This window comes from Synchiropus splendidus, chromosome 3 (assembly GCF_027744825.2).
Source record: "Synchiropus splendidus isolate RoL2022-P1 chromosome 3, RoL_Sspl_1.0, whole genome shotgun sequence".
In the NCBI taxonomy this organism is placed as follows: domain Eukaryota; kingdom Metazoa; phylum Chordata; class Actinopteri; order Syngnathiformes; family Callionymidae; genus Synchiropus; species Synchiropus splendidus.
This window is the reverse complement of record NC_071336.1, coordinates 32,142,778-32,166,204: the sequence shown is the minus strand read 5'-3', so window position 1 is coordinate 32,166,204 and position 23,427 is coordinate 32,142,778. Positions and strand designations below refer to the sequence as shown.

At 44.5% G+C, this 23,427-nt stretch overlaps 3 protein-coding genes across 7 annotated transcripts in view; all 3 read left to right on the top strand.

The window, feature by feature from the left end:
* Positions 1 to 13,677, top strand: part of LOC128756479 (rho GTPase-activating protein 21-like) — an 82,015-nt gene extending 68,338 nt beyond the window's left edge. For 2 of the 5 annotated variants that reach the window (XM_053861029.1, XM_053861032.1), the window contains 15 exons: positions 109 to 145; positions 233 to 352; positions 779 to 1,078; positions 2,819 to 2,883; positions 2,958 to 3,106; positions 3,179 to 3,321; positions 3,432 to 3,590; positions 4,200 to 4,278; positions 4,359 to 4,432; positions 4,500 to 4,589; positions 4,668 to 4,793; positions 4,863 to 4,904; positions 4,979 to 5,084; positions 9,496 to 9,527; positions 10,523 to 13,676. In XM_053861029.1, the coding sequence (XP_053717004.1) occupies positions 109 to 145; positions 233 to 352; positions 779 to 1,078; positions 2,819 to 2,883; positions 2,958 to 3,106; positions 3,179 to 3,321; positions 3,432 to 3,590; positions 4,200 to 4,278; positions 4,359 to 4,432; positions 4,500 to 4,589; positions 4,668 to 4,793; positions 4,863 to 4,904; positions 4,979 to 5,084; positions 9,496 to 9,527; positions 10,523 to 12,010 (3,010 nt within the window). In that variant the 3' untranslated portion in view covers positions 12,011 to 13,676. Of the gene's footprint in view, positions 1 to 108; positions 146 to 232; positions 353 to 778; positions 1,079 to 2,818; positions 2,884 to 2,957; positions 3,107 to 3,178; positions 3,322 to 3,431; positions 3,591 to 4,199; positions 4,279 to 4,358; positions 4,433 to 4,499; positions 4,590 to 4,667; positions 4,794 to 4,862; positions 4,905 to 4,978; positions 5,085 to 9,495; positions 9,528 to 10,522 lie in introns of all 5 variants that reach the window. The other 3 variants (XM_053861030.1, XM_053861033.1, XM_053861031.1) reach the window with 3 other exon arrangements.
* Positions 13,678 to 14,848: 1,171 nt separating this feature from the next.
* apodb (apolipoprotein Db) lies at positions 14,849 to 20,225 on the top strand. The gene is made up of 5 exons (XM_053859988.1): positions 14,849 to 15,776; positions 17,512 to 17,633; positions 18,854 to 18,975; positions 19,051 to 19,136; positions 19,879 to 20,225. The coding sequence occupies exons 2-5, from the start codon at positions 17,517 to 17,519 to the stop codon at positions 20,112 to 20,114; spliced, it is 561 nt and encodes a 186-aa protein (XP_053715963.1). The 5' UTR covers positions 14,849 to 15,776; positions 17,512 to 17,516; the 3' UTR covers positions 20,115 to 20,225.
* Positions 20,226 to 20,655: 430 nt separating this feature from the next.
* otos (otospiralin) lies at positions 20,656 to 23,352 on the top strand. Its single transcript, XM_053859671.1, has 4 exons — positions 20,656 to 20,688; positions 20,797 to 20,856; positions 21,210 to 21,236; positions 22,875 to 23,352. The coding sequence occupies exons 2-4, from the start codon at positions 20,805 to 20,807 to the stop codon at positions 23,060 to 23,062; spliced, it is 267 nt and encodes an 88-aa protein (XP_053715646.1). The 5' UTR covers positions 20,656 to 20,688; positions 20,797 to 20,804; the 3' UTR covers positions 23,063 to 23,352.
* The last annotated feature ends 75 nt before the right edge of the window (positions 23,353 to 23,427 follow it).

Below are 23,427 nucleotides of genomic sequence, written 5' to 3'. Positions count from 1 at the left end.
TTATGAAGTGCGGACCAGGCAAAATCTCACTTCCCAAAAACGTCCTCACAAAGGGAGACGTACAAGAATACACACACTCACATTTCATTTCTGATTTCTCCCCGCCAGGAGGTCTCTGATTCCAGGTCTCAAAGGTCTGAGAAAGGTAAGACTGAAGGTTTTCAAATGCAGACGTGCTCTTGCTCCTAAACCTCCGCATTTGACTGAGGTTTGGCCCCACGTCTCTGCGCAGGCTGTGGACCGCTCTTCGGAAGACTCTGGCTCCAGGAGAGACTCTTCCTCAGACGTGTTCTGTGACGCCATCAAAGAAGGATTTCTACACTTCAAGCAGCTCAACACAGAGAAGGGAAAGGTGAGGCGGACGACTCTCACTTGGTCTGATCATGATTTGTCTTGATTCATAAGAGGACCTTCCAGAACAAAGAAGGAATCTGGTGTGTCAGTGTGAATGTGAACCAGCCAACTGGATGAGTTCATTTTGTTGTCTTCTGGTCACTTCCTGGCCCGGATCCCAGCACCAGATCATGTGACCTCATTGTATATCCCAATAATTCAGCAGTGAACTAGAGCATCATGTGACCTTCTGTTCCGACTGGGTCACCCTGTTCTCTGGGACATATCGCTTACATTTGTCCGTCCTCGACCCGCCGGATCTTCCAGTCCATCTCCGGTTCTCCAGTTTAATCCACAGCAGATCCCGACTCCACCGCACATTACTGCTAAATCCTCCGTCTTTGTTCCGACCAACTCACGGCGACGCTCTGACCCACTTTTGCAGCGCGTCGGAGGCGGGATACGCACCTGGAAGCAGATGTACGCCGTGCTCAGGGGTCACTACCTGTGTCTGTACAAAGACCGCAAGGAGGGTCAAGCCCACGCCAACTGCCACACCATCGACGAGCCCATGCCCATCAGCGTGAAGGCCTGCCTCATCGACATCTCCTACAGTGACACCAAGAGGAAGAACGTGCTGCGCCTCACCACCTCCGACTGCGAGTACCTGTTCCAGGCCGAGGACCGCGAGGACATGCTGTCGTGGATCAGGGTCATCCAGGAGACCAGCAGCCTGGACGAGGAGGTGAGAGCTACACGGAGGGTCAGAGACCCACTGTCACTTCATCACTCCATTGTTCAATGTTTATTTCTTTACTTCATGGGACATCACAGTAGCTGAGCCGTCTGGTGCTGCTGCTGGTAATGAGTCAGCACTTCATTAATATTTAACAAACTTGGCTCTAATACGAGACCACATGTGAAGCAGAGCTGTCATGAGATGTTTGTTTACAAATCTTCACTTCAGGTGGAGGCAATTCAGGTTTTTAAAACTAATTTAAATACGTAAATGAATGACAGATACAGTCGTAATGTTTTTTCAATATGAATACTAAGTTTTTAAAAGTTAGGCTCAATATAAATATTGCAAATTTCGTGTCAGGAGATATAGTAAGTCAAATAATCAATACAACAGCATTCATCACAATAAAAAGTTTTAATTATTATTCCTACTATTTGACAAATAAAGATTACAAAGGTTTTCACTCTGATACATGAAAATATTCACTGCCTTTTCTATGTATAAGAAGTACAGGTAAGTGAAGCACAAATATAAGAAAAATAGTCAAAGAAAGAAGGCGTAATACAAAAAACTGAATCTGATCTTTGAATTAAAATGAAAACAAAAGGTGTAGTCTTTTCTGAGAAACACTGAAACCTATTGTGATATAGTCGGAAAATATTCTTGTAAATGTAAAACAATAAATGTGAAAATGGGAAAGTGGAATGTAAATACGCTAAAGCATTATGGAAAAATCTGGGTTTAAATCATTGTGTGTACAATACATTCAGTGTGAACCTAATAAGTTCAAAGATGAGCTTATGGTGAACAAAAAATAATATTAAAGTCCACTTTAAAAATGTATATTGCCTGAACAAGTTATTTGTAAATCTAGTCGCTATAACTGAAAACAAATAACAAACGCTTTTAAGAAATAATTGGCCTCAATATGTGAATGAGTGTGTGTGATATATTACATAAAAGCGAGAAGAAAAAGATTAACATTTTATAAATCTATTAAAACTCATTTTAGTGTGGAGAAGAAAAAGATATATATCATTCAAGTATGTAGTACATTTATTAAATTATCAAATCACTATTTCCTACTTAAAAAAAAGGATTTATGGGGAAAATATTATAAGGAAAAAATAATCTGAGAAAGAATACATACATCATACAACATTTAAATGTAAGTTCTTTATTATAAAAATATTAAATATAATTTTTTTTAAATAACAAATGCAACTTTTTTGTGTTGAAGCAAATAAAATCGCAGATGCTAGTGTGGCAAGTATTATTTTATAAGTAAAAAATATGTATAAATATAATGAGGCGGTTAAAAATAATGTAAACTTCATTCAAAAAATGACATTTATTTAGTGATGTTTGCAAATTAAATACATCTATTAGAAATAGGACAGTTTAAAGGATGACTTCTTAGTGAGCAAAAATAATTTTCACATCATTTCATATTGATATAAGCGGAGCAGGGCCAGACCTGCCGTCACGGAGGCCCTCGGGCAGGGAAAGCAGAGTCCCCCTCATTGACGCCGTACATTTGTTGGCCTGTAGTTTGACCGTTGACAGCACAGGGAGCAGAAACCAGAGCTGGAGTTTCCTCCGGTCCGTGACAAGCTGACGACATTCCTGAGTCGTGACCTGCGACACCTGAGAGCAGCCAGTTACATAAAGATCTGTTACGACCCAGAAAGACGGAGTGAGGCCGGGTCCTGGTCCTAACCATCATCTTTTGTCTTTTTTTAGAACGCAGCCTTCACCAGCCATGACCTCATCAGCCGCAAGATCAAGGAGTACAACACTCTGATGAGGTGAGGCGGAGGCTCGGGGCTCTCAGTTGGGGTCTGGTGCTAAAGAGCTGGCCTTGTGTTCCCATGTCCATCAGTCCGTCTGGGAGCAAGACGGAGCCCTCGCCCAGAGCTTCTCGCCAGTCGCTCAGCATCCGCCAGACGCTGCTGGGAGGGAAAGGAGAAGGGAAGACTCCCAACCAGCACTCGCCCCGGCCGGAGCAGGAGCGGAAGAGCGTGCACAAGGGTGAGCCGCCGACACATCAGGGCCACGGGTTCAGACCTGCTTCGATTTCCTGACCCGGTCCTCTGTCTGCAGACGACACCAGCCCGCCCAAGGACAAAGGCACGTGGAGGAAAGGAATCCCAGGACTGATGAGGAAGCCCTTCGAGAAGAAGCCGGCGCCGGGAGTCACCTTCGGCGTCCGGCTGGACGACTGTCCTCCCGCTCAGACCAACAAGGTACTCGTACTCACTTTCTCCGGTGTGGAGGAAACCGGAGTGTTCGGAGAAAAGCCACAGGCACGGCGTCAGCGAGTGGAGGGCTGAAGGTGTCCATGTTTCTCTTCCAGTTTGTTCCTCTGATCGTGGAGGTCTGTTGTAAACTGGTGGAGGAGCGTGGACTGGAGTACACAGGGATCTACCGAGTTCCTGGAAACAACGCCGCCATCTCCAACATGCAGGAGGAGCTGAACAACAAGGGCATGAACGACATCGACGTCCAGGACGACGTGAGCATTTCACTTCTTGCCTTCTTACACTTCTTACCAGACACTTTGTCACATCTGTATCTGTTGAAGGTAGTGGATGTAGAATGTCGTGAATGGACAGGGGTTGGACAAAATAATGGAAACACCTTAAAGCTTTTTTAGCTTTAATTGAATTCAATTTACAAAGACAATTTAAAATAGCAATATTATAATTAGTGCAAAATAATTATTTATTTAAAAGTATGCAATATTGTTTGTTATATTATTCTACTATAGAGTGCAATTGAAAATCTTAAAATGTAAATGGCAGTGAAATGACTGATGCAGGTACCAGAGAATAACTTTGGAATTGTGATTTCAAAATAAAAAAAAAGTTATTCAAAAAAATCTATGTAAAATACATCTTGAATGATTCAAGTTATACTTTACATTATAAAAAATAAAATCCCTTAAAAACAGATATGAATGTATTTTGCATTTTATTTATTATCATTTGAACATTGCATGTATTTACGTTACTAAATTACGATACATGACATTCCAAATTCCACTTTAGTTTGCCCAGCCTGACGATAATAACAGCTCTACATAATTCATACAATATTTGACTAAACCTTTTCATGAGAGCAGAAATGGAGGGACCTGAACGTCATCAGCAGTTTACTGAAGTCCTTCTTCAGAAAGCTCCCGGAGCCGTTGTTCACTAACGGTACGTTGTTTTGTCGACATCAAGTGGAGACTTGTGAAACTGCAGGCCAGTGCGCCCTAATGACGAGTGTGTTGCTGCAGATAAGTACACGGAGTTCATCGAGGCCAACCGAGTGGAGGAGCCAGTGGAGCGGCTGAAGGTCCTGAAGAGGCTGGTGAGTTTCCTCCGCTCCACACATTTGGTGGTCCTGCGTGGACCTTTAATGCTCAGGCTCCTTCCAGCTCCACGAGCTGCCGGACCATCACTACGAGACCCTCAAGTTCCTGTCGGCCCACCTCAAGACCGTGGCAGAGAACTCAGAGAAGAACAAGGTGCGTCCATCCTCCTCTGGCCTCATGGGAAACGAGTCCAGGTTTGATGGTTCTTTTGAAAAGACGACGTTGTTTCAGATGGAGCCCAGGAACCTGGCCATCGTGTTCGGGCCCACCCTGGTGCGGACCACCGAGGACAACATGACCCACATGGTGACGCACATGCCGGACCAGTACAAGATCGTGGAGACGCTGATTCAGAACGTAATCCCCCACTCGTCCACCTAGAAATGACCCAGTCATCTGACGTGTGCCCATGTGATCTTGTTGCAGTACGACTGGTTTTTCACCGACGAGAGCAACGGTGACCCAGTGGTGAGTCTCGAGATGGTCCCTCAAGAACAAGTCGGACTTTAGATCAACCTGGGTTCTGTGTCTGTGTCTTGCAGACGGTGTCCCACGACGAGAGCGCAGTGGAGTCTCAGCCGGTCCCCAACATCGACCACCTGCTCACCAACATTGGGCGCACGGGCACGTCGCAGGGCGAAGTATCAGGTAACGCGCCGCCGTCAGCAGAGCGAGCCGCCGGGTGGCGGCCGCCTGCTTCCAGGCGCAGCCTCCTCCTACTAACAGACAACTATGTCGCTGCTGCTTCCTCTCCTGACCTTTGCCCTCTGCTTCTCAGGCCGCGACTGTCAGACGGTGGTGAACCACGGTTCTCACCTCCTGTCTGGGGTTTCGGCCGGCAATTTATCCGCATCTGAGTGATAAATTGTTGGGCTTCTTCATTTTGCTCTCAAAATTCTTTCCTTCTCAGAACTGACTGAAACACGAACCCTCTGAACCTCAGCTGTGTTGTTGTGACACTGACCTCTCATGGGCATCAGTAGTATTGCATTTAGACGGACCTTAACATATTTTTAAACATGACTTCACTCTGCAATATTACACACAATACATTTAAAAAAGACTGTGTAATGTACAGTTGACACTGACCTCTAGTGGTCAGGAGGAGTAACCATGACTGGATTCTCTTGGAAGTGTTTATATTTACTACTGCTGCCTTTATGTGAGGTCAGGAACAAAACTAATATTAGATAGATAATATATACTTAATAGGTCGAAGTTCGCCTCTGTTTTTAAACCTGTCAATGTTGTGTTTATTTTATTCTGATTGAAGGGGCCCTATTGAGTTATTTCTTTTCCCAGTAATTGAACTTGACATGCCAGTCTTGGCAACAAAATGAATTTTTATTTTATTGAACTATGAACTAAGTTTCCAAAGTGGCTGCCTCGCTCAGTGTGCTCCTTAAAGATGGATAGAACAAGTTAAAAATGGCCGCCAGTAAAGTTTCCAACAGGTTTTTCCAAGAGTTAGAAGCAAATACTTGTTGCTGAATAAGCTACACACGTTTCAGTCTCGTGAAACACGGCAGCACTCACTAAGGTCGCAGAGGATGAGGTTATTGTAGTTGCCTTCTTCTTTCTCGTTTTCTGCATAACATTTTTTCAAAACGTAAACTTTTCTGAGTCACTATTTGTATCTTTTCTTGTGTGTCTTTATTGGACGCTGAACTGTTAACCATGCTAACACATTGGTGTTTAGATCCTTGAGGGATTGTTGGAACAGGTCTGGGACTAGGCCTCAGTTTCGATGCAAAACCTGCAACGCACTGTCATATTCGCACAAGTGTCCACCGTTCAAAAGGCAAATACACGTTCCTCTCCTGCTCGGCCAAAAACATCCTTCTTCATCTTGGTTAAAAAGTTGCCACATCAGGTCCCTCAGTTGTGCTGTTTATACGGCACAGTGTGCCGCCAATCCCACGATCCTTCTAGCTTTCGTGACATCAGGACTAATGATGAAGGCAAACAGAATCTGCAAAACAGAGCATATTGTGTCGATTTTTTTTAAATTATGTCAAGTTCATTTCGCGGAAATGGATGAACGTTGTTTCATCTTAGTGTAGAAAATGCTTGGACGAACATTATAGGGCCCCTTTAATAGATCCTTTCTTATATCAACGTAGCAAAGTATTTTTGCTGTTACCAGAGCAAAATACCGAAATATAAGGTCAGAAAAGTAGGTCAGAAAAAAGGAAAGTGCAAACAATAATCTAAGGAAAGCGTTGCAGACATGCAACAATTGGTTGCAAACTGCAAACAATAAATTCATGAAGGAAATGAAATGATAGTATTATTGTACATGAATTGCCTGTGTTGACTAACCTTGTACTCTTGAGCCAGTCTGGGTTCAGGGGGTTCAGGCCAGCGCTGCGCCTCTCCTCTGCTCCTCCTGCTCTTCTGACTAATGCGCCATGTTCTTGAGCACAGAGATGTTTTTCCAGTGAAAGGCGACCTCTGATTCCTCTGTCTCTAGTGAGGCTCTGTCGGGTGTCCTAAAGGCTTTCCCACCATTCACACATACTGATCTTGACACAGGCCAAGTGGGCGGAGTCTATCACGCCGTGATGTCACTGATGGACTCTATAATGTCCATGATGGACAGCTGGAACTGTAGGAAGAAGGAGGACTGTTGCCCGCAGTGTAGCTGCCTAGTCTGCAGGAACCCGCAGGTCTTTTAAAGCCAGTAGAGCGCTGGGATGTGGGAGCAGCTACACGGTACAGTCGAGGGTCCCCCCCGCCGCAGCGGCGGGTTGTGTGTCAGAACGTACCTGTCGCAGGCCGGTGTTACTGTCTGAAAGGCTGTCGCTGTCTCTCCTCACTGTCTCGCAAGCTGCCCGGCAGGAGAGATAGCATGGTATGGTTCCTCCAGTCGCACCCGCACATTCTCACCTCATCTGTATTGTCCGGGGTGTATAGGGGGGCTCGGTCAACACCCACTGATCTTAGGCTGTTCTCAGAGCGCCACCGCATCGCGCCATGACAACAACGTTAGCTTTAAACTGATCACTTTCTTGACAGATTTAATCCTCGAGTTAGCCGTCTTAGCCTTTACAGCTAGAATGCTAACATTAAATAAACTGCCAGTTTATTTACAAATGTACAATGTAGCTGAAGTGCTAAGATTTACTTAAAAGTATCATAACATGAATGTTTTTACTTAAAAAACGGGTAGTTTACAATCATTTATTTAGATAGTGATACAAGCTGATTAAGACGACTGAAGTAGTCAAAAGTACAGAAGGCTAGCATGCCTGCTAACATGGCTAATGCTAATGAGCTTGCTCAAATTCATGCTCTTTTTCCTGAGATGTGCTAAATTCTAGCTCAGGTCTGTCAATAGATTTACATTCCTGAAGGTTAGCAGCGCAGGTGTGGTTTTCCTCGCGCACCACTCTCTGGCGTTAGCGTCTTCTCTCTTCTCATGAAGCTAGCCCCTCTGTGACCCCCCCGTCACCTCTCTTTTTAATTTTCCTTTTCTTCCATAGCCGCCTCTGTCACCATCATCACCACCACCACCGTGTGTCACTGTTGTCATGGCAACCCGTACGCTGTTCTGTGTCCATTTCCAGCTGAAGGGAAACTTTAATAACGCTCAGCCGCTGTCATCCAACCAGACGACCTCCAGCGATGAGCTTCTTGTCTCGATCTGCAAGAGTCTAAGTCAAATATCGGAGAGGCATTGTTGCATTTTGTTGTCCTAGAATTTCAGTCTAGAATAGAGGAACAATTCAGAGGGTTTAAAACAAGTGGATTCTGTTAGAGCAGAAGATGAGTCACTGAAGTTAAGTAGGATTTCTTGAAATGAAATAAAGTAAATATGAAAACGGAAGAAATCAGACCCGTAATTGTTATTGTCGAATTTTTTCTTTTATTATACATTATTAAAATAGCTGCAAATGCATGGTATTAAGGTGTTGTACCATGAGAATGATAGAGATAATAGCATTAGATATGATATGAGAAATTCTAAAATGTGCCATTGAAAATCAGAGATAAAATGTCAATAATATGAGATGAAAAATTGCCCATCATGGGGTCAATGAAGTTAATATAGCCGAGTAAATCTTGCGATATCAGATATGAAGTCAATGCTTTGAGGTTATAAAAATAATGATAGAATAACTGCTTATAAATGAAGGAAATATATGATGAAATTATGAGTTAAAATAGTCATATGAATTTTCCTTTTTGGAAAGATGAAACAGTAATTTAATACTTCAAAATTAAACCTCCAATGTGAATAAATATTTTGTCTTTCTCAACCCCAAACAGTCTGTGAAATATTGAGGTGTGAAAGGTGTGATGGAAGTCAGTAGTGCAACACGAAAATTCAATCTAAAGAAAGATATGGTTATATAGTGAACAGATTCTCTATTATAATGAAAGCCAGAACTATGAGATGATAAATGAGTCGGGTGGAAGTGAGCCAAATGGTCTGTGCTGAAGACGTTATGGGATCAAAGCTGAGGATTAAATAGGATTTCTTTGAGAGAAAAAGTGGGTAATGAGAGAACACACTTCAATATGATCTTAAAAAACGTCTGTAGAAAGAGTTTTCAGTCAGATGGAGAGGTAGAATCTTCCGGAGGTGAAGTCACAAATGGAAGTGGGAGGAAGGCAGTACTAGCAGATCAGGCAAAAGCAGCTGCAGGAGTTCAACTTTCAGCCCTGGTCGTGGGCGAGTGATGTTTGTGTGTTTGTTGACTGAGCTGCTGGTGTCTCTGGGGCGTGAGTGAGGGTCACCCCAGGTAGGGTCTACTGCCGTTACTCGCCGACCTTCTGACTCGCCACAGTGCAGAGTTGTGAGACAGCACAGAGTTCTGCTCCGTGCTGAAGCGCTCTGACGCGTCAGAAGGTCGTCTGCATGTGGGCACGCCGTGGCTCCAGCTGAGTCATCAGTGAGTGTGAGTGCAGCATGGCCGTCGTCCGCTCCTGCTTCTGTCGCTGCTCATCAACATGGTTCTTTACTTTCTTTTTTTTCCCTCCCCAGTTCATGTTGTGGTGGTGAACATGAGCGTCCCTCCCTCCTCTGACTCCTGTCTCTTCTTTCTTCCTGCAGATTCTCCAACTAGTGACTCGGCCAAGTCAAAGGTGAGTGTGAAGTGAGAGGAGTCAACTGACCATCAGCTTCTGGGGAACTGATCACAGCAGGACGTGGGGGGCGGGCCATGGGGGTGGCAACTCTGAAGTGGAGGCTGGTGAGACGAATTGAACAGTGAATTTTGAGGGGGTTTTTAGCCCTGTCTATCACCCTCCGGTTTCCTCCCACACTCCAGCAACATGTCTTGGCCCGACTAGCTATGATAGGCTTCTCCCATGGCAACCTCATTGAGGGGAGCAGAAACGGCTGAAAAAAATGTTTATTCATAATATTATATGTGCTGAAACAAAGAAAGTTCTTACCATTAAAGGAATAAAAAAAATGTTAGTTTTAGATGTTGGGGCACCTGTTGAAGGTCCACCTGTCTGTCACAGGACGATGTAGACAAACACTCTCACACAGAACAGAATATCCGACACTCATTTCAGATGGTCACAAAAGTAAATAAATATATGAATAACAAAAAAGGCAAGGTAATATTGATTAAACATTCTGAAAGGTTTTTTTTTTTTTGATAAAAGCTTGAAACATGGGTGAACAAGAAAGAAATAAGATTTGCGTTGTGAGATCTAGAAATCAAAATGAAAATGTAAATAATAATTATAAAACATAAAAGAAAAGGATGGGAAAAGTCAAAAGTATATAAAAAATAATTTGATAAAAGTAAAATGTAGGATGAAGAATTGAAATGAAAAACTGCCCAAGATGGGAGTAACAGTTCTTCACAGTCCTGCTGCGAACAGTTTTGCATCATGGCCTTTGTCTTGAGAAAGTGTCTCGCGGTTGCTCTGCTTCTCGTCCCGCCGTCACGCCTGCCGTCACGCCTGCCGTCACGCCCGCCGTGCCTCTAACCTTCCTCTCTGTGCTGCTCCACAGGAGCGGCTGCGGCACAAAGATCTAGATTTGTCAGAGCGGTGACCATGTTTGATGTGGGCTGGCGACTGTGTCCTGGTGCTGACTGAGTGTCTCTGCCCTCCTCCCGCAGGGTTCCTGGGGCTCGGGGAAGGACCAGAGCAGCCGGGAGCTGCTGGTCTCCTCTATCTTTGCTGCAGCGGGCCGCAAAAGAAAGAAGTCCAAGGAGAAGCATCAGCCCAGCAGCTCGGACGATGACCTGGACTCAGTTTTTGCCAAGAAAGAAATCCAGGGGCCGAAGGGGAACACGCCTGGGGGCCCGGGTCCCAACCTCAAGCAGCAGGTTCGGACGGAGGAGAGCCAAGAGAACGGGAGGGCGGTGGAGTTGACGCCCAAGTCCAAGTTGCCACAGACGGATTCGACGCCGGCCAGACGCCCGTCGCTGAAAAGCTCTCCGGACATGAGGTGTCAGGCGGCGCCTCACGGCAAGCCCTCCCTGTCGGACCCCCCGTCCCAGCTGGATGAAAACACCTCAGATCTCGGGACGATGAGCTCCGGAGCGTCGGTGCCGAGGTCCAAAAGGACAGGCGCTTCTCCTGAGCTGCCGGCCGGAGCCGGCGCGGGGGCCGAGGTCAGCTCCATCACCTCGGACTACTCCACCACGTCCTCCATCACCTTCCTGACGGGGGCGGAGTCCAGCGCGCTGAGTCCAGAGCTGCAGTGTGGCGAGGAGGCGGACGACGAGTGCAGCGAGCTGATCAGCGAGGGCCGCCCCATGGAGACGGACAGCGAGAGCGACTTCCCCATCTTTGCCCCGAGCGGCGGCAGCAGCAGCCAGTCCACGCCGTGCCCAGAGCAGAGCGCAACGCAGGGCGCCGCGCCCAAGATGGAAGCCCGCCGCCTTTTCCCCACGCACAAGATGATCGAGTGCGACACGCTGTCACGCCGCTGGTCGCTACGACAGAAGACGGACAGCGAATCCTCGATGGAAGGAGCGGCGGGGAGCGGGGAGCGTGGCGAGGGCAGAGCCGAGTCCAGCAACAGACTGTCACGCGTGCTGGAGGTGATGAAGAAGGGCCGGAGCACCAGCAGCATCAGCTCCTCGTCTCGCAGTGAGTCGGAGCGCTCCGAACAAGCGTGGCACCTCAAGATCACAGAGCGGCTCAAGCTCCGCCTGCGCTCCTCCGCCGACGACATGTTCGCTCAGAAGAGCCGGGCTCTGGAAACCCGCTGCAAGAAGAACAACATTCGGCGGCGCCACACCATGGGCGGCCAGAGGGACTTCGCTGGGCTGGCAGTCATCAACGACTGGAGGGAGCAGGGCGGCGTGGACCAAGCCGCGGAGCTGACGCCCATCGAGCGCCTCAAGCCCAGGTGCTCCTCGCAGGACTTCTCCACCCGAGACTGGGTCGGCAGGGAGCGCTGCCGCGGCACAGAGCAGGCGCCCATTGCCCTCCCCGAGGACACCGACGCTCAGGAAGCTGCTCCTCCGCCGCCGCTCGCCGGAGTCAACGGCGGCGGGCCGCAGGGCAAGAACAAACCCTCTCCTGGAGACGACGCACATCCACAGAAGCTCTCCGGCACGCACGTGGTCCGCTCGCGGTTCTACCAGTACCTGTGACCCGTGGGGTTTCCCCAGGATGGAATGAATGTGTATCTGTACGAATGTTCTATTTTAGCTGCGCAATATGTTTTTGCTACTTCCTGTATCTACTGTAAATACTGTGTAAATTACGACTGGAATATTCCGGCGCTCGGCGGTACGAAGAAGGTGCCGCCCTCCAAGTGGACGAGCTTTAGTCGCCTCCCGTTCTCCCCATCCCTGTACTTGAAAGGCGTCGCCATGACTGAAGGCTGCGTTCTGAGCTGCGTGCGGTGGGAACGTCCCTGCATTTCACCGCACGACCGCAACAGCCAGGTTTTAGCTGGACGGGCCGAGAGTGCAGTGCAAGCCCCCCAAACGTGTCGGCTTCTAACCCTTTTACGTGACTTGTTTTTATCAGACGAATTAAAAAGTGCCTCTTTTATTTTTGTTTTTTAAGATGTCGGAAAGTCTCACCTGACAGCATTCCAGCAGAACCTTTTCTTCCTAGGATCAGTTTCTACTCCGGACCCACAGCCACAACTCTGAAGCACAGGTCTGTTCAACCAACTGCATGAGACAATGTTGACATCCCGCCTGTGTCCAGCAGAACATGGGTTCAACACCCTCTTATTAAAAAACACTGGAAATAAATAATCTTTTTCAAAGTGTCGGTTTTATTGTCCACTTTCGCCTGGCTTTTTTTTCTTTTCATCAGACGGATGGATGCTGCTGACCCGCCTTTCTTCTTGTCGCCATCAAGTTAACGTTCTGTTGTATATCCTGATATATCCATTCTCACTTTAAAGTTACAATTCTCAGATTAAAGTGAGAATTCTGACTTTAAAGTTCTCACTTTAATCTCAGAATCTGAGAACAACAGAACAGCAGAAGTCTGTCTCCTTTAAACTCAGATTTAAGAGTTCGATTCAATATTTAGATTGTAGTTATAACACTTCCAGAGATGAAACAATAGGGCGTAACATGAAAGGGTCGTGTCTCAAATGTAACAAATGTTTGAGGTGAAAGTATTTGGTTAAAGATTTCTGCTAAATCAGGAAGAAAAACAGGTGTCTTCATTTTTACATTCTCTGTCTCACATCTAGTTCCTACAGTCACAAACTAGCGTGTGCTACGAGGACCAGCGAGACACTTCGTTTTAATATAGACGATAAATGCTTGGCTCACGTCCCTTCAGACAAGATCCTTTCGCTTCCAGTAAAACGACGATGGATCAGTGAAATATATTTAGTAGTACTCGGTAATTTCAGTCCGACATCCAACAACTATTTCATCATCATCTTGGTCTGAGGGATGTAAAAGGACTATAGAAAAAAAGTATGGTTCATGAAGACTGTATTGTCTTCCTGGCCGTGCACCTGTCAGTCACTCCTCGTCTCGCACCTGTGGGGCCTTATGAGCTGCTCCTGGTACATTTCCATCTCGGAACTCAACTCTCACTTTTGCCACTTGGAAGAGAAGGCGACGGAACTTCTTTCTCGTCGCCACTTGCTCCTTTCTGTCTTGACGTGGTCGGATATAATCCATACCTGTCAACCTCAAGAAGTGCAATTCCCCTTATAAATTGAAAATAAACCTTACAAACACAATCGTGGCGCATTTAGTAATATGTTATTATTACTATTTACATCGCAGCAAGACAGACAATGGACTGGAAAATGATGACAAAGATAACATAATATAAAAGCTCTTGCATTACATTTACCATGTGCAGCATGTTTTGAAATAAATAATTCTTCCATAGTGTCGTTCAATCTTCCATAGTTTTCCATAGTGTCTTTCAATCAAAAAACCATAGAAGTGAGCATGGAAGACCATGCTCACTTCTATGGTTTTTCTCTGAATGATTCCAACGCGCATGCGCACACAACACTCCTATGGTCCAAGCCGAAAGCAACAAGAAAAATAAATGCGCGATTGAGGATAAGTTTTGCTGGTATGATGCGGCGACCGTCCTCGGTGACCAGTGAGACCAGACGATCCGTTTTGGATCCAAAATTGGCGAGTCGATATCGGTCTGGCGTGAAACGTCAGCGGGAATTTTTTTTGTTCTGATTTATTTTTCCCCGTATAAAAGTCGTAATACGGCGTACATGATTTGAAATTGTAAAAAAAAAAAAAAACATTCGGTGGGTCGATAAGATTCTGGCATTTTTCACAACTTTCAGATGGTTTTTCATTATTTTTTTTTAACACCTTCCTGCCCTGCAGCGGTTGCTTTGTCAATCTTAAAGGTTAAAGCCAATAATCCGTGTCGACAGTTTAAACAAACTATACCATGCTGTGAAGCCAGTTGCTCTCAGTTACCTGATGTAACCGCAGTTCTATGAATATGTCCCGCGCCCTCTAAGAGCCTTTGCTATTGGTGCCTTGATGAATGGATTAACCAATGGCCAATACACCAAACACTTCACCAGAGTTGAAACAAACCAAATAATCTGTTTGGATTAAAACTCAACAAAATGTTTGTTTGAAATTACATATACATAAAAAAATGAAACCAAATAATGTGTATTGACTAAACTGAAATGTTTATATTAGTGCTGTCATTTTAACATTCATTTTAATTCGATTAATTAGTTACGCCGCAATTTAATGCGTTAAAAAATGTAACGCAATTACTTATGAGTATCAACGGTTCTTCATTTTGCCTCATTTAGAGGGGTGTTATACTTCTATTATTCATTCATTCCTATATTAAGCTTAAGTGCCTGTTTCAGACAGCCTTATTTTATTTCAGAATTTTATTTATTTCACTGTATTGCTGTTTGTTTTACATTTTTGAAGACAGCTTTAATTTATTTATTTAACTGTATTGCTGTTTATTTTACATTTTTGAAGACAGCTTTAATTTATTTATTTAACTGTATTGCTGTTTATTTTACATTTTTGAAGACAGCTTTATTTTATTTATTTAACTGTATTGTTGTTTGTTTTACATTTTTGAAGACAGCTTTAATTTATTTATTTAACTGTATTGCTGTTTATTTTACATTTTTGAAGACAGCTTTATTTTATTTATTTAACTGAATCACTGTATTTGTATTACATTTTTTAAAACAGCCTTATATTATTTATTTCACTGTATTTGTTCTACATTCTTGAACCATGCACCTGGCCTAACTGGTTTGCGGATATGTTTGACCTTTACTTTTGGAGTTCATTTATGAAGCACAGTTCACCAGTAAAAAACTGCATTTCAGATCTTCTCTTCTGACTGTATTCAATTGACTAGTCATGCACTACAATTTTTTAATATCCTAGAACTCAAATTCTTTATCAGGAGACCTTTAGCAGATATGAGATAAAAATGTGATTAATTCAATTTTTTTTTTAAATCGACTGACAGCACTAGTTTACATTTATTGAAGTTGTCTTTTAAATAAGTGTGTAAATAGTGTAAATCAGAGTCTTTAGTGGTAGGGCGAGGACAGTGGCGCTCACCAACGTCCATCGCTCTTCTGTCTCAGAGAGACACATGTCGGCTGGTCACGACTCTGTGGTCGCTACAGCGACGTCTCTTGAGACTCTGTCGGGTGACTCGCTGACTGTTGCCCCTTTTTCATGGGGAGAGCTTCTGCCAGCTCAACAGGCCTCATTGTCCAGAGTGAATCAGGGCGTGTGTGTGTGTGTGTGTGAGAGCTCATGTGCACATGAGGACAATTGAGCTAATGAGCAGCCTCGGGACGGGGAAGTGACGTGTGTGGGACTCACCTCGACTCAGGGGGACGACTGTGCACTGGAAGTCATCCAGTCTGACGCGCCGCACCTTCACACACCTCAGGTAAGAGGCGCGCTGGCGCTCCGTCACGTTTACTGACCGTTTTGCTGCAGGCCTCTGATGAATCTCTGCTTCATTGTCGTCCGCTCTCACCCTCTTTACTGGAGTTGTTTGTCTTATGTGTCTTATTTATCTTATTGAGACTGGAATCTAAAGTGCCGGCTGCGTCGCTCACATGAGGATGTGGTCAAACACAAAGCTCTGGATTAGAATGAGAATGACGCCGTGTTAAACACAGGGATTACAATAGAAGAATAAAGACTCGCCGTATAAACAGCGAGGAATCTCAGACTCTCAGGTTAAATAACGCCTCACGCTGTTGTTGTTGGGAAGCAGCAGCTCCGTCTCACGTGGCTTGAGTTGCCAGACCTGTGTGACGATGTGCAGAAAAGCACAGGATGGTTGGTTTCACACCCGAACTATTGTTGTGGAACAATGGCTGCTGTGGGTGAAGGGTCGACGCACGCTTCACATCCCACTCACCGCCATGTTTTCTGCAAAATCATCTTCTGTGTGCGGCACATTTCAGTAGCTAAAAAGTGTTTATTCTCGTTTTGGTCATTTCACAAATGAAGTTAACTACTTTTATCAAATACTTCATGGTTTTTCTTTCTTTCTGATATCCATTGTTTTTCACTAGCTACTAATCCTGAACAATCTAAATTATTTCAACTCGTAATTCTTAATTTAATCTACAATAAAGTCTAATGATAACAGGATTACAAAGTCCTGTTTCTTCAAACATTGAATTCCATATATTTTTTTAGATTTAATGATAATAAAAGGTGCGTTCAGTGTATTCCAGGACCTAGCTAGTCACTACTGAGAATCTCCTTTAAAATGAACATTTTTAAATAAGCACAAAACCAGAAGAGGAGTTATGTAACAGGGATTGTTACGTACAACCTTGCTTTACTGTATGAAGCTGCCGCTTGCTCATGTGGAGGGACCTCAGTTTCAATGGCCAGTTCTCATGATGTTAAAGGAAACAGACTCACTGACAGCTGCCGACGTTTGTCTGGGAATTTCGCTGACGCAGTGAAAACCTCTCTGAATGGTTCTATTTAACTCGTGGAATGTGTGAAAAACCTGACTGAAATTTCTCTGAAATGATGAAGGCCCTCAGAGTGAAACACCAGCTGACAAAAGGCGTCTTATTTGACCAACATCCTGAGACAAATCTTAAACGTTGACGGGTTAAAAACAGTCGTGAAGGAAAGTGGTGGTGAGAGTGATGCAGTACCGCTTGTTACCAGTAGGACAAGACTGAGCCTAGAGGCTCTACAGTGTGAAGTGTGAAACAGAAACTTGCCTTGGCAGGATGAGACACTCTTGTGACTTACCTGTCTCTATCATGGAGAGGACGTGAGGGTTGGTCATGATCCTCCATCACCTCCTCCACACTCTGGTGGACCTCCACTAACTCCGCCCCCTTTAGCTGCAGAGCGGTAGAAGGTCTGCTCTCCTCCTTCAGGAGAACATTCTAGTTTCTGGTGGGTGTGAAGTGAGGCCTCCATTCTGATGTTCAGCCCCTGTGTGGAGATGGAGGCTGGTGGTCTCCTTCTCCTACTCAGGCAAACGGATCCCTCTGGGGGAGGTGGTCCACAACAGGACCAGAGGTCTCCCCTCTGCACCAGGAAGGTCCAATGAAACGTAACAAGTGAATGTGCTCCGCATCAGATGAACAACCAGATGTGAGGTTTGTGGTTTGAGCATTAACTCCTGTGGTGTCCTCCAGCCATCATGTCTTCAGTCTGTCACCTGCTTCTGCTGCTGCTGCTGCCGGCCGTCGCTGCTCAGACCTACCGCTGGGGGCCGTGTCCGTGTCCCAAAGTGCAGCCCAACTTTGAACTGCAGAAGGTGAGAAACAGACAGAGAGAGAGGGAGACTGGGCCGACTGCAGACGTGGACTGGTGCTCAGATCCGACCCGAGACAGAGACAAGCACAGGAGGCAGGAGACCTCACGGGTGGACCTCCGACTGGCACAACTTCAGACCAGTCACTTTGAAAGAGTCATCTGACTACTGACTACTCCCTTAAAAAGTAACTGAATTTAAAAGTAACTAAGTTAGATTACAAGCCACTGTGCAGCCCGGGTCGTCCAAAAAAAAAATGGAGGTGGTGTGTTTAGAGCTGAGCTTCAGGTGTGGCGTCTTTTCTCTCATTTCTATTGTGAGTGTAGAGTTAATATTTTATTTTGACAAGCTGCATTAACACATTGCACTGAAACCACACACAATAATCCAAGTATGACACGACTATCCCTCTCCCTGTGAAGGCCACGAAGATGTTTTATTTTCTTTTGTCAAATGATATATCACTTCTTATATGAAAATGCCGGCAAAGACACCGGTGTTTTGGATGATATGTTTCATGTTTCACGTCTCCTGTTGGCCACCAGGGGGCAGTAGCTCCGTCGGGATGAAAGGGATATTATATATATATATATATATATTATATCGCATATCAATATATATGCGATATAATATATATATATCGCAGATATATATATATCAATATATATGCGATATATTGATCGCATATATCAATATATATTGATATATGCGATCAATATATATATATATATATATATATATATATATATATATATATATATATATATATATATATATATATATATATATATGAAGAGCATTTACTTCCATCTTATTTTGTCATTAATTTTGTATAAATTAATGTGAGATCTTTTTTCAAATCTTTGTAGGATTTTAAAAAAGATCTCCCTCACTTGAGGCGAACCTTCTTCCACTCTACTTTGTCAAACTGGCTCCAATACAGAAGAACATGTTGTGCGGTACAAACGTCTCCATGACATAACTCTCCTCTGAAGTTCACGCCAGGGTCGGTGACACGTGACTGACACGCCGCGCACATGACGTCATGCCTCAAGACACAGCAGAATTGAGCAGATATAAATATAATAAAGCACTGTGTCTTGGATGAGTAACTTGAATCTGGTAGCTGAGTTGGAAATAAAAGTGGTTGTAAAAGAGACACACATGCGCAGAAACAGACCAACAAACAGCAACAGAAATGACCCGATCATCGCCGTTGTCAGTATCTGGGCAGGTGGTACGAGATCGCCAAACTTCCCGCCAGCTTCGAGCGAGGAAAGTGCATCGAGGCCAACTACGATCTGAGGAAGGACGGAACCATCCAGGTCATCAACAAGCAGTTCTAGTGAGTCACGTTGCTCCGGCCGCGGCGTCCGTCACCGACCCGTCACCATACCAACAATGACCTTGTGTGCGGCAGTAAAGGCAAGGTGCGAGCGGTGGAGGGGACGGCGGTGGTGCAGGACCTCCACGACATGTCCAAGCTGGGAGTCAGCTTCTCCTACTGTGAGTCCGCCTCTCCAGCTCACACCTCCTCAACGCCTTCATGACTCAGCAGTTTTGATGTGTCCTGTTCGCCTGAAACTCCTGACTCGACTCACGAATTACAGTTCACACCTGTGTCTCAGTCCGGTTTACAGCATGTGTTTAGTTTTTACATTTGACAAACACAATGAAAATACTATTTGAATTTTTATACATTTTAAATGTACTTTTAAATCTCTCTTTATTTTTCACTCAAGAGCTTCTATTGTTTCAATTATCCATTTATATATTTATAGTCTGTCTCCATAATTATTATTTTTTAAATTTAATTAAGTTTTTTTTTTGTGGAAAAGAAAAACTTATATTTTTCTGTTTGAATAGTGTTTTTTTTTTGCACATTTTTACAGGTATATTGATAAAAATAAAAAAAAAATGCTATTATTGTTATTATTATCATTATTATTAGTTGTAGTAGTCGTATGTACTTTTTTGTGCAGTTTTATTAATTCTATAGTATAATAATAAAACAATAATAATTCACAGAATATTATTATTATTGTTATTGTAGTAGTTGCAGTTGTATTTTTTATCTTTTATTTATTCATTTTAACGCATCTTGTTGTGATTTGGTTCCTGTGAAGGTCAAACGTGTTTTTCCTCTGTGTTATTTATCCTGAATATGCTGCTGGAACTCCAGCCAGGCGACTGGAGAGCAGCAGCAGTGGGAAAGTGTCGTGACACTGGTTGTTTCTGTTTCCCTCAGTCTCCCCGTACGGACAGTACTGGGTCCTGAGCACCGACTACGCCTCCCTGTCTGTGGTCTACTCCTGCACCGACGTCTTGCGCGTGTTTCACGTGGAGTTCGCCTGGATCCTGGGACGCTCGCGCTTCCTCCCGGCTGAGACCATCCGCTACGCCGAAGAGCTGCTGACCAGCGAGGGAATCAACCTGGCGCCCATGACCTTCACCGACCAGACTGGATGTAAAGACGAACAATAGAGCCACGTTGACTGGCAAAGACCTGAAGGCTGCTGACCTTCAGCTGACCTTCACAGACACCTGGACGTTCCCGAGTTTAGACCCACTGTTTTTAATCACTTGTCTCCCGAATAAATCCCATATTTTACATCAACTGTTCTGAAGTCAATAATTCAGTTCCATCCGGAACATGGAAACTAGGTTTTAAACATCAGCCAGGTTGATGTCTTTGTCACTTTTTTAAAATCATATGCGTAAACAAGATGAATATGGACACAAAACACACACGTCTCCCTGCCGCTGACTGGCCTGTCCGTGTGACCCGAGCTTGCTGGGACAGAGAAACACACTGGATGAAGTGGATATTCCAGCAGTGTCCAGTCTTGGTGGACTGGAGCTGGGGATCAAGTTTCCGTGGTGAAAGAGTCTGACCAGGTGTGTGCGTCCAGTGGGGAAAGGCCTGGCCACGCAGCAAGTGTGTGTGTGTGTGTGTGTGTGTGTGTGTCAGAGGTCCGTCCTCGCTCTCGTCCCTACCACAGACCACAGCAGAGCAGCAGCAGATCAGCAGCCTCTCCAGGACCTGAGCTTCTCACAGGTAAACCTGAGGAACGTCCTGAACAGAACCGCTCTGCTGCAGGGCGGACTTCACCTGGTGGCGTGTCTCGATTCTTCTTTCTCTTCTGATCAGTTGTTCCTGCTTCAGACGTCAAGATGAAGTGCTTGGTTTTGCTTCTGCTTCTGGTCTTCGCCTGCAGCCTCCACGGTCAGTGTCTTTTTGATGCTCCGACCCTCAGGAACACGGTGTGTTTGAGGCTGTTGGTGAGAGAGTGGTCAGCAGATGATTCACGTTTGATACGAGAAGCTTATCAAAGTATGTCGGACCCGTGCGCCACTGCACTGGGTTCACCGTCTGGTGTATAGAGGCGCCTCTGTGTGGTCGTGCTCATGAGTGTCTCCATGCACACGTGTGTGCGACCGTGTGTGTGTGTGTGTCCTGAAGAAGTCCAGCGGGACAACGTCCGGTTTTCCATCGCGCGGAGCTCAATCACGTCTTTGTGAGCAGGAACGTGTGGAATGTTTGCAAAGTTAATTTGGTGTTTTCTCTTTCCTTCACAGAGGCCCGAGTCATCGTCCCTGAAGGAGGTGCAGTATCTCCAGCAAACATTCACACATCTTTGTTGAGGCCAAAATGCCTTCGTATTTAAAGTAAAGAGTTACACACCAACGAAAAAAGCCTTGCACCCACCAGCTATTATTATTATTATCATTATTATCATTATTATTGTTATTAATATTATTTTATTATTATTATTATTATTGTTGTTGTTGTTGTTGTTGTATTGTTATTATTGTTATTATTATTGTTGTTATTATTGGGGATGCACTGATACCAGTTTTTCCAAAATCCGTAGTGTACAAGTACTTGCATTTGAGTACTCATCAGTACTGCTTATTTACACCATTACGCATAAAGTTACTTTGAGTTCTTTTTATATTTCCCTGTTTCAACAACTTTCCCCACTACGTGTTTCGTGCTCGTGGGTGTTGGTCACAGGTTCTTCTTCAGTGTACGAAGCCCTTTAGTCAGGTAATAGCGAAGCCTCACTTGAGGGCTTCGCACACTTCTGAGAACAACAGTGACACTAGGTAACCTACTGTTTCGTTGCCGTAGAAACACAAATTTTACTAAATAAACTGACATTCAAAAAGCTGCTGTAAAATACAAGCACTCAAGCCTGGTATCTGGCCGATACCTGATACCGATATCCCTTATAATTCTTACTTTATATTATTGCGTTGCAATTGATAATATTTATTTATTATTGATTAGACACTTGTATATGTCGTTTGTTCGTCTGGGAAATTAAGCAGTTGTGAGGCAGCTTTGTGTTCTTATGAGCTGCTGTTGCTTGGGGAGATTTTTAATGTGTTGTTATGTCTTATTATCACATATATTATTTAATGTGTCTTGAATGTCTTTACTGTTGCTGCTGTTGAATTTCCCCACCGTGGAACTAATAATGGTTATCTGATCTCATCTAACCTCAGCAACCATGCCCTAAAACATTCTTAAAAATGTTTCAACACAGATCTTAACACAAAAATACGACAAAAAACAGACACGCGCCAAACAGCACATGCACAGGAAAAAGGACAAAAACAACCTTAAGCGAGTAGATGTCCTGACAAAACACGTGCACACATCAACAAAGCTACATCACGTCAGATACACACTAAAACATGCACATAGATAGACAAATCACAGCAGCCAGGTGCAAACACACAACAGTGAAAAGACACATCAGGACAGCAGAAGCCTTGCAGCACAATTGGACCAAAACACAACAAACACACACTCACAAAACTGCACATAAATACACATGGACACGCACACACGTTTGTATTCCTATATTTGTCATAACCCTTTCCCCAGCCCGTCACCCTGAACCTAACCGTCCAAAACACATGGCTCACCTGAACCACAACCAAACTGAAGTTATAATGAAACAGTTATTGTTGTCAGTTTTAACCCTCGAATTGAGACTTCAACTTGTGGGGTCCCAAAAAAAAAGTTTTTATTGCCCATTTATTTATTGAAATGTTAAAAAAAAAACTACAAAAGTATCCCAGGAACACTGGAACAAGCGCTCAATTGATGCTCAGTGTGGGTTGGAGCCGTGGTGTGACATATTTTCTGTTGGAAAAGTTCACACCACACCTGGAGTCTGTCTCCTAGTCAGCGATCCAAAGTAAGGGCTGTGTGTGTGTGTGCTCCTGCAGTGCCGTATGACGAACCCCCGGCCGTGCCCTACTGGCCCTACTCCACCTCCGACTTCTGGAACTACGTGGAGTACTTCAAATCCATCGGCGCCTACAACCACATCAACGAGATGGCCCGAGCGTTCTTCGCTCACCAGCACCTGGGCGACACTCTAGGCTATGAGACCAACACGGGACACGAGCACTGAGGTCGTGGACCACAGCAGCAGCAGCAGCAGCAGCAGCAGCAGCAGCACGACTCAGTCCTGGAAGAACGTCAAACACTCATGCTATAGAGGCATAGAAGTCATACTAACTTAGAACGCTTGGCTGATATGAACGTATGAGAGCGGATTGACACGTTTTGCAATAGTAATGAAACCTTTGTATTACAATGACAAACACTCTTTTGCTTAGAGCAGCGTTCACATCCGTTCCATGGCTTTATTTTGAAGGGCAAGAGCCGCTCCGCATGTGACGTCAAAGTTCTTTATTTGTTGCCTTATTTCGTCGAGTGTAAGCTTTAATTCTAAAATAAAGTTCATTATTAACATTCGTGAAGTGCATATTAATC

What these genes read in the sequence shown, in the direction of transcription:
- apodb (XM_053859988.1), top strand. Translation starts at nt 17,517, where the DNA reads ATGTCTTCAGTCTGTCACCTGCTTCTGCTGCTGCTGCTGCCGGCCGTC. An exon ending in GTCATCAACAAGCAGTTCTA is followed by an intron (nt 18,976 to 19,050) that starts GTGAGTCACGTT and finishes TGTGTGCGGCAG; the next exon opens with TAAAGGCAAGGTGCGAGCGG. An exon ending in GGGAGTCAGCTTCTCCTACT is followed by an intron (nt 19,137 to 19,878) that starts GTGAGTCCGCCT and finishes TGTTTCCCTCAG; the next exon opens with TCTCCCCGTACGGACAGTAC.
- otos (XM_053859671.1), top strand. Translation starts at nt 20,805, where the DNA reads ATGAAGTGCTTGGTTTTGCTTCTGCTTCTGGTCTTCGCCTGCAGCCTC. An exon ending in CTTCGCCTGCAGCCTCCACG is followed by an intron (nt 20,857 to 21,209) that starts GTCAGTGTCTTT and finishes TTTCCTTCACAG; the next exon opens with AGGCCCGAGTCATCGTCCCT. An exon ending in AGTCATCGTCCCTGAAGGAG is followed by an intron (nt 21,237 to 22,874) that starts GTGCAGTATCTC and finishes GTGCTCCTGCAG; the next exon opens with TGCCGTATGACGAACCCCCG.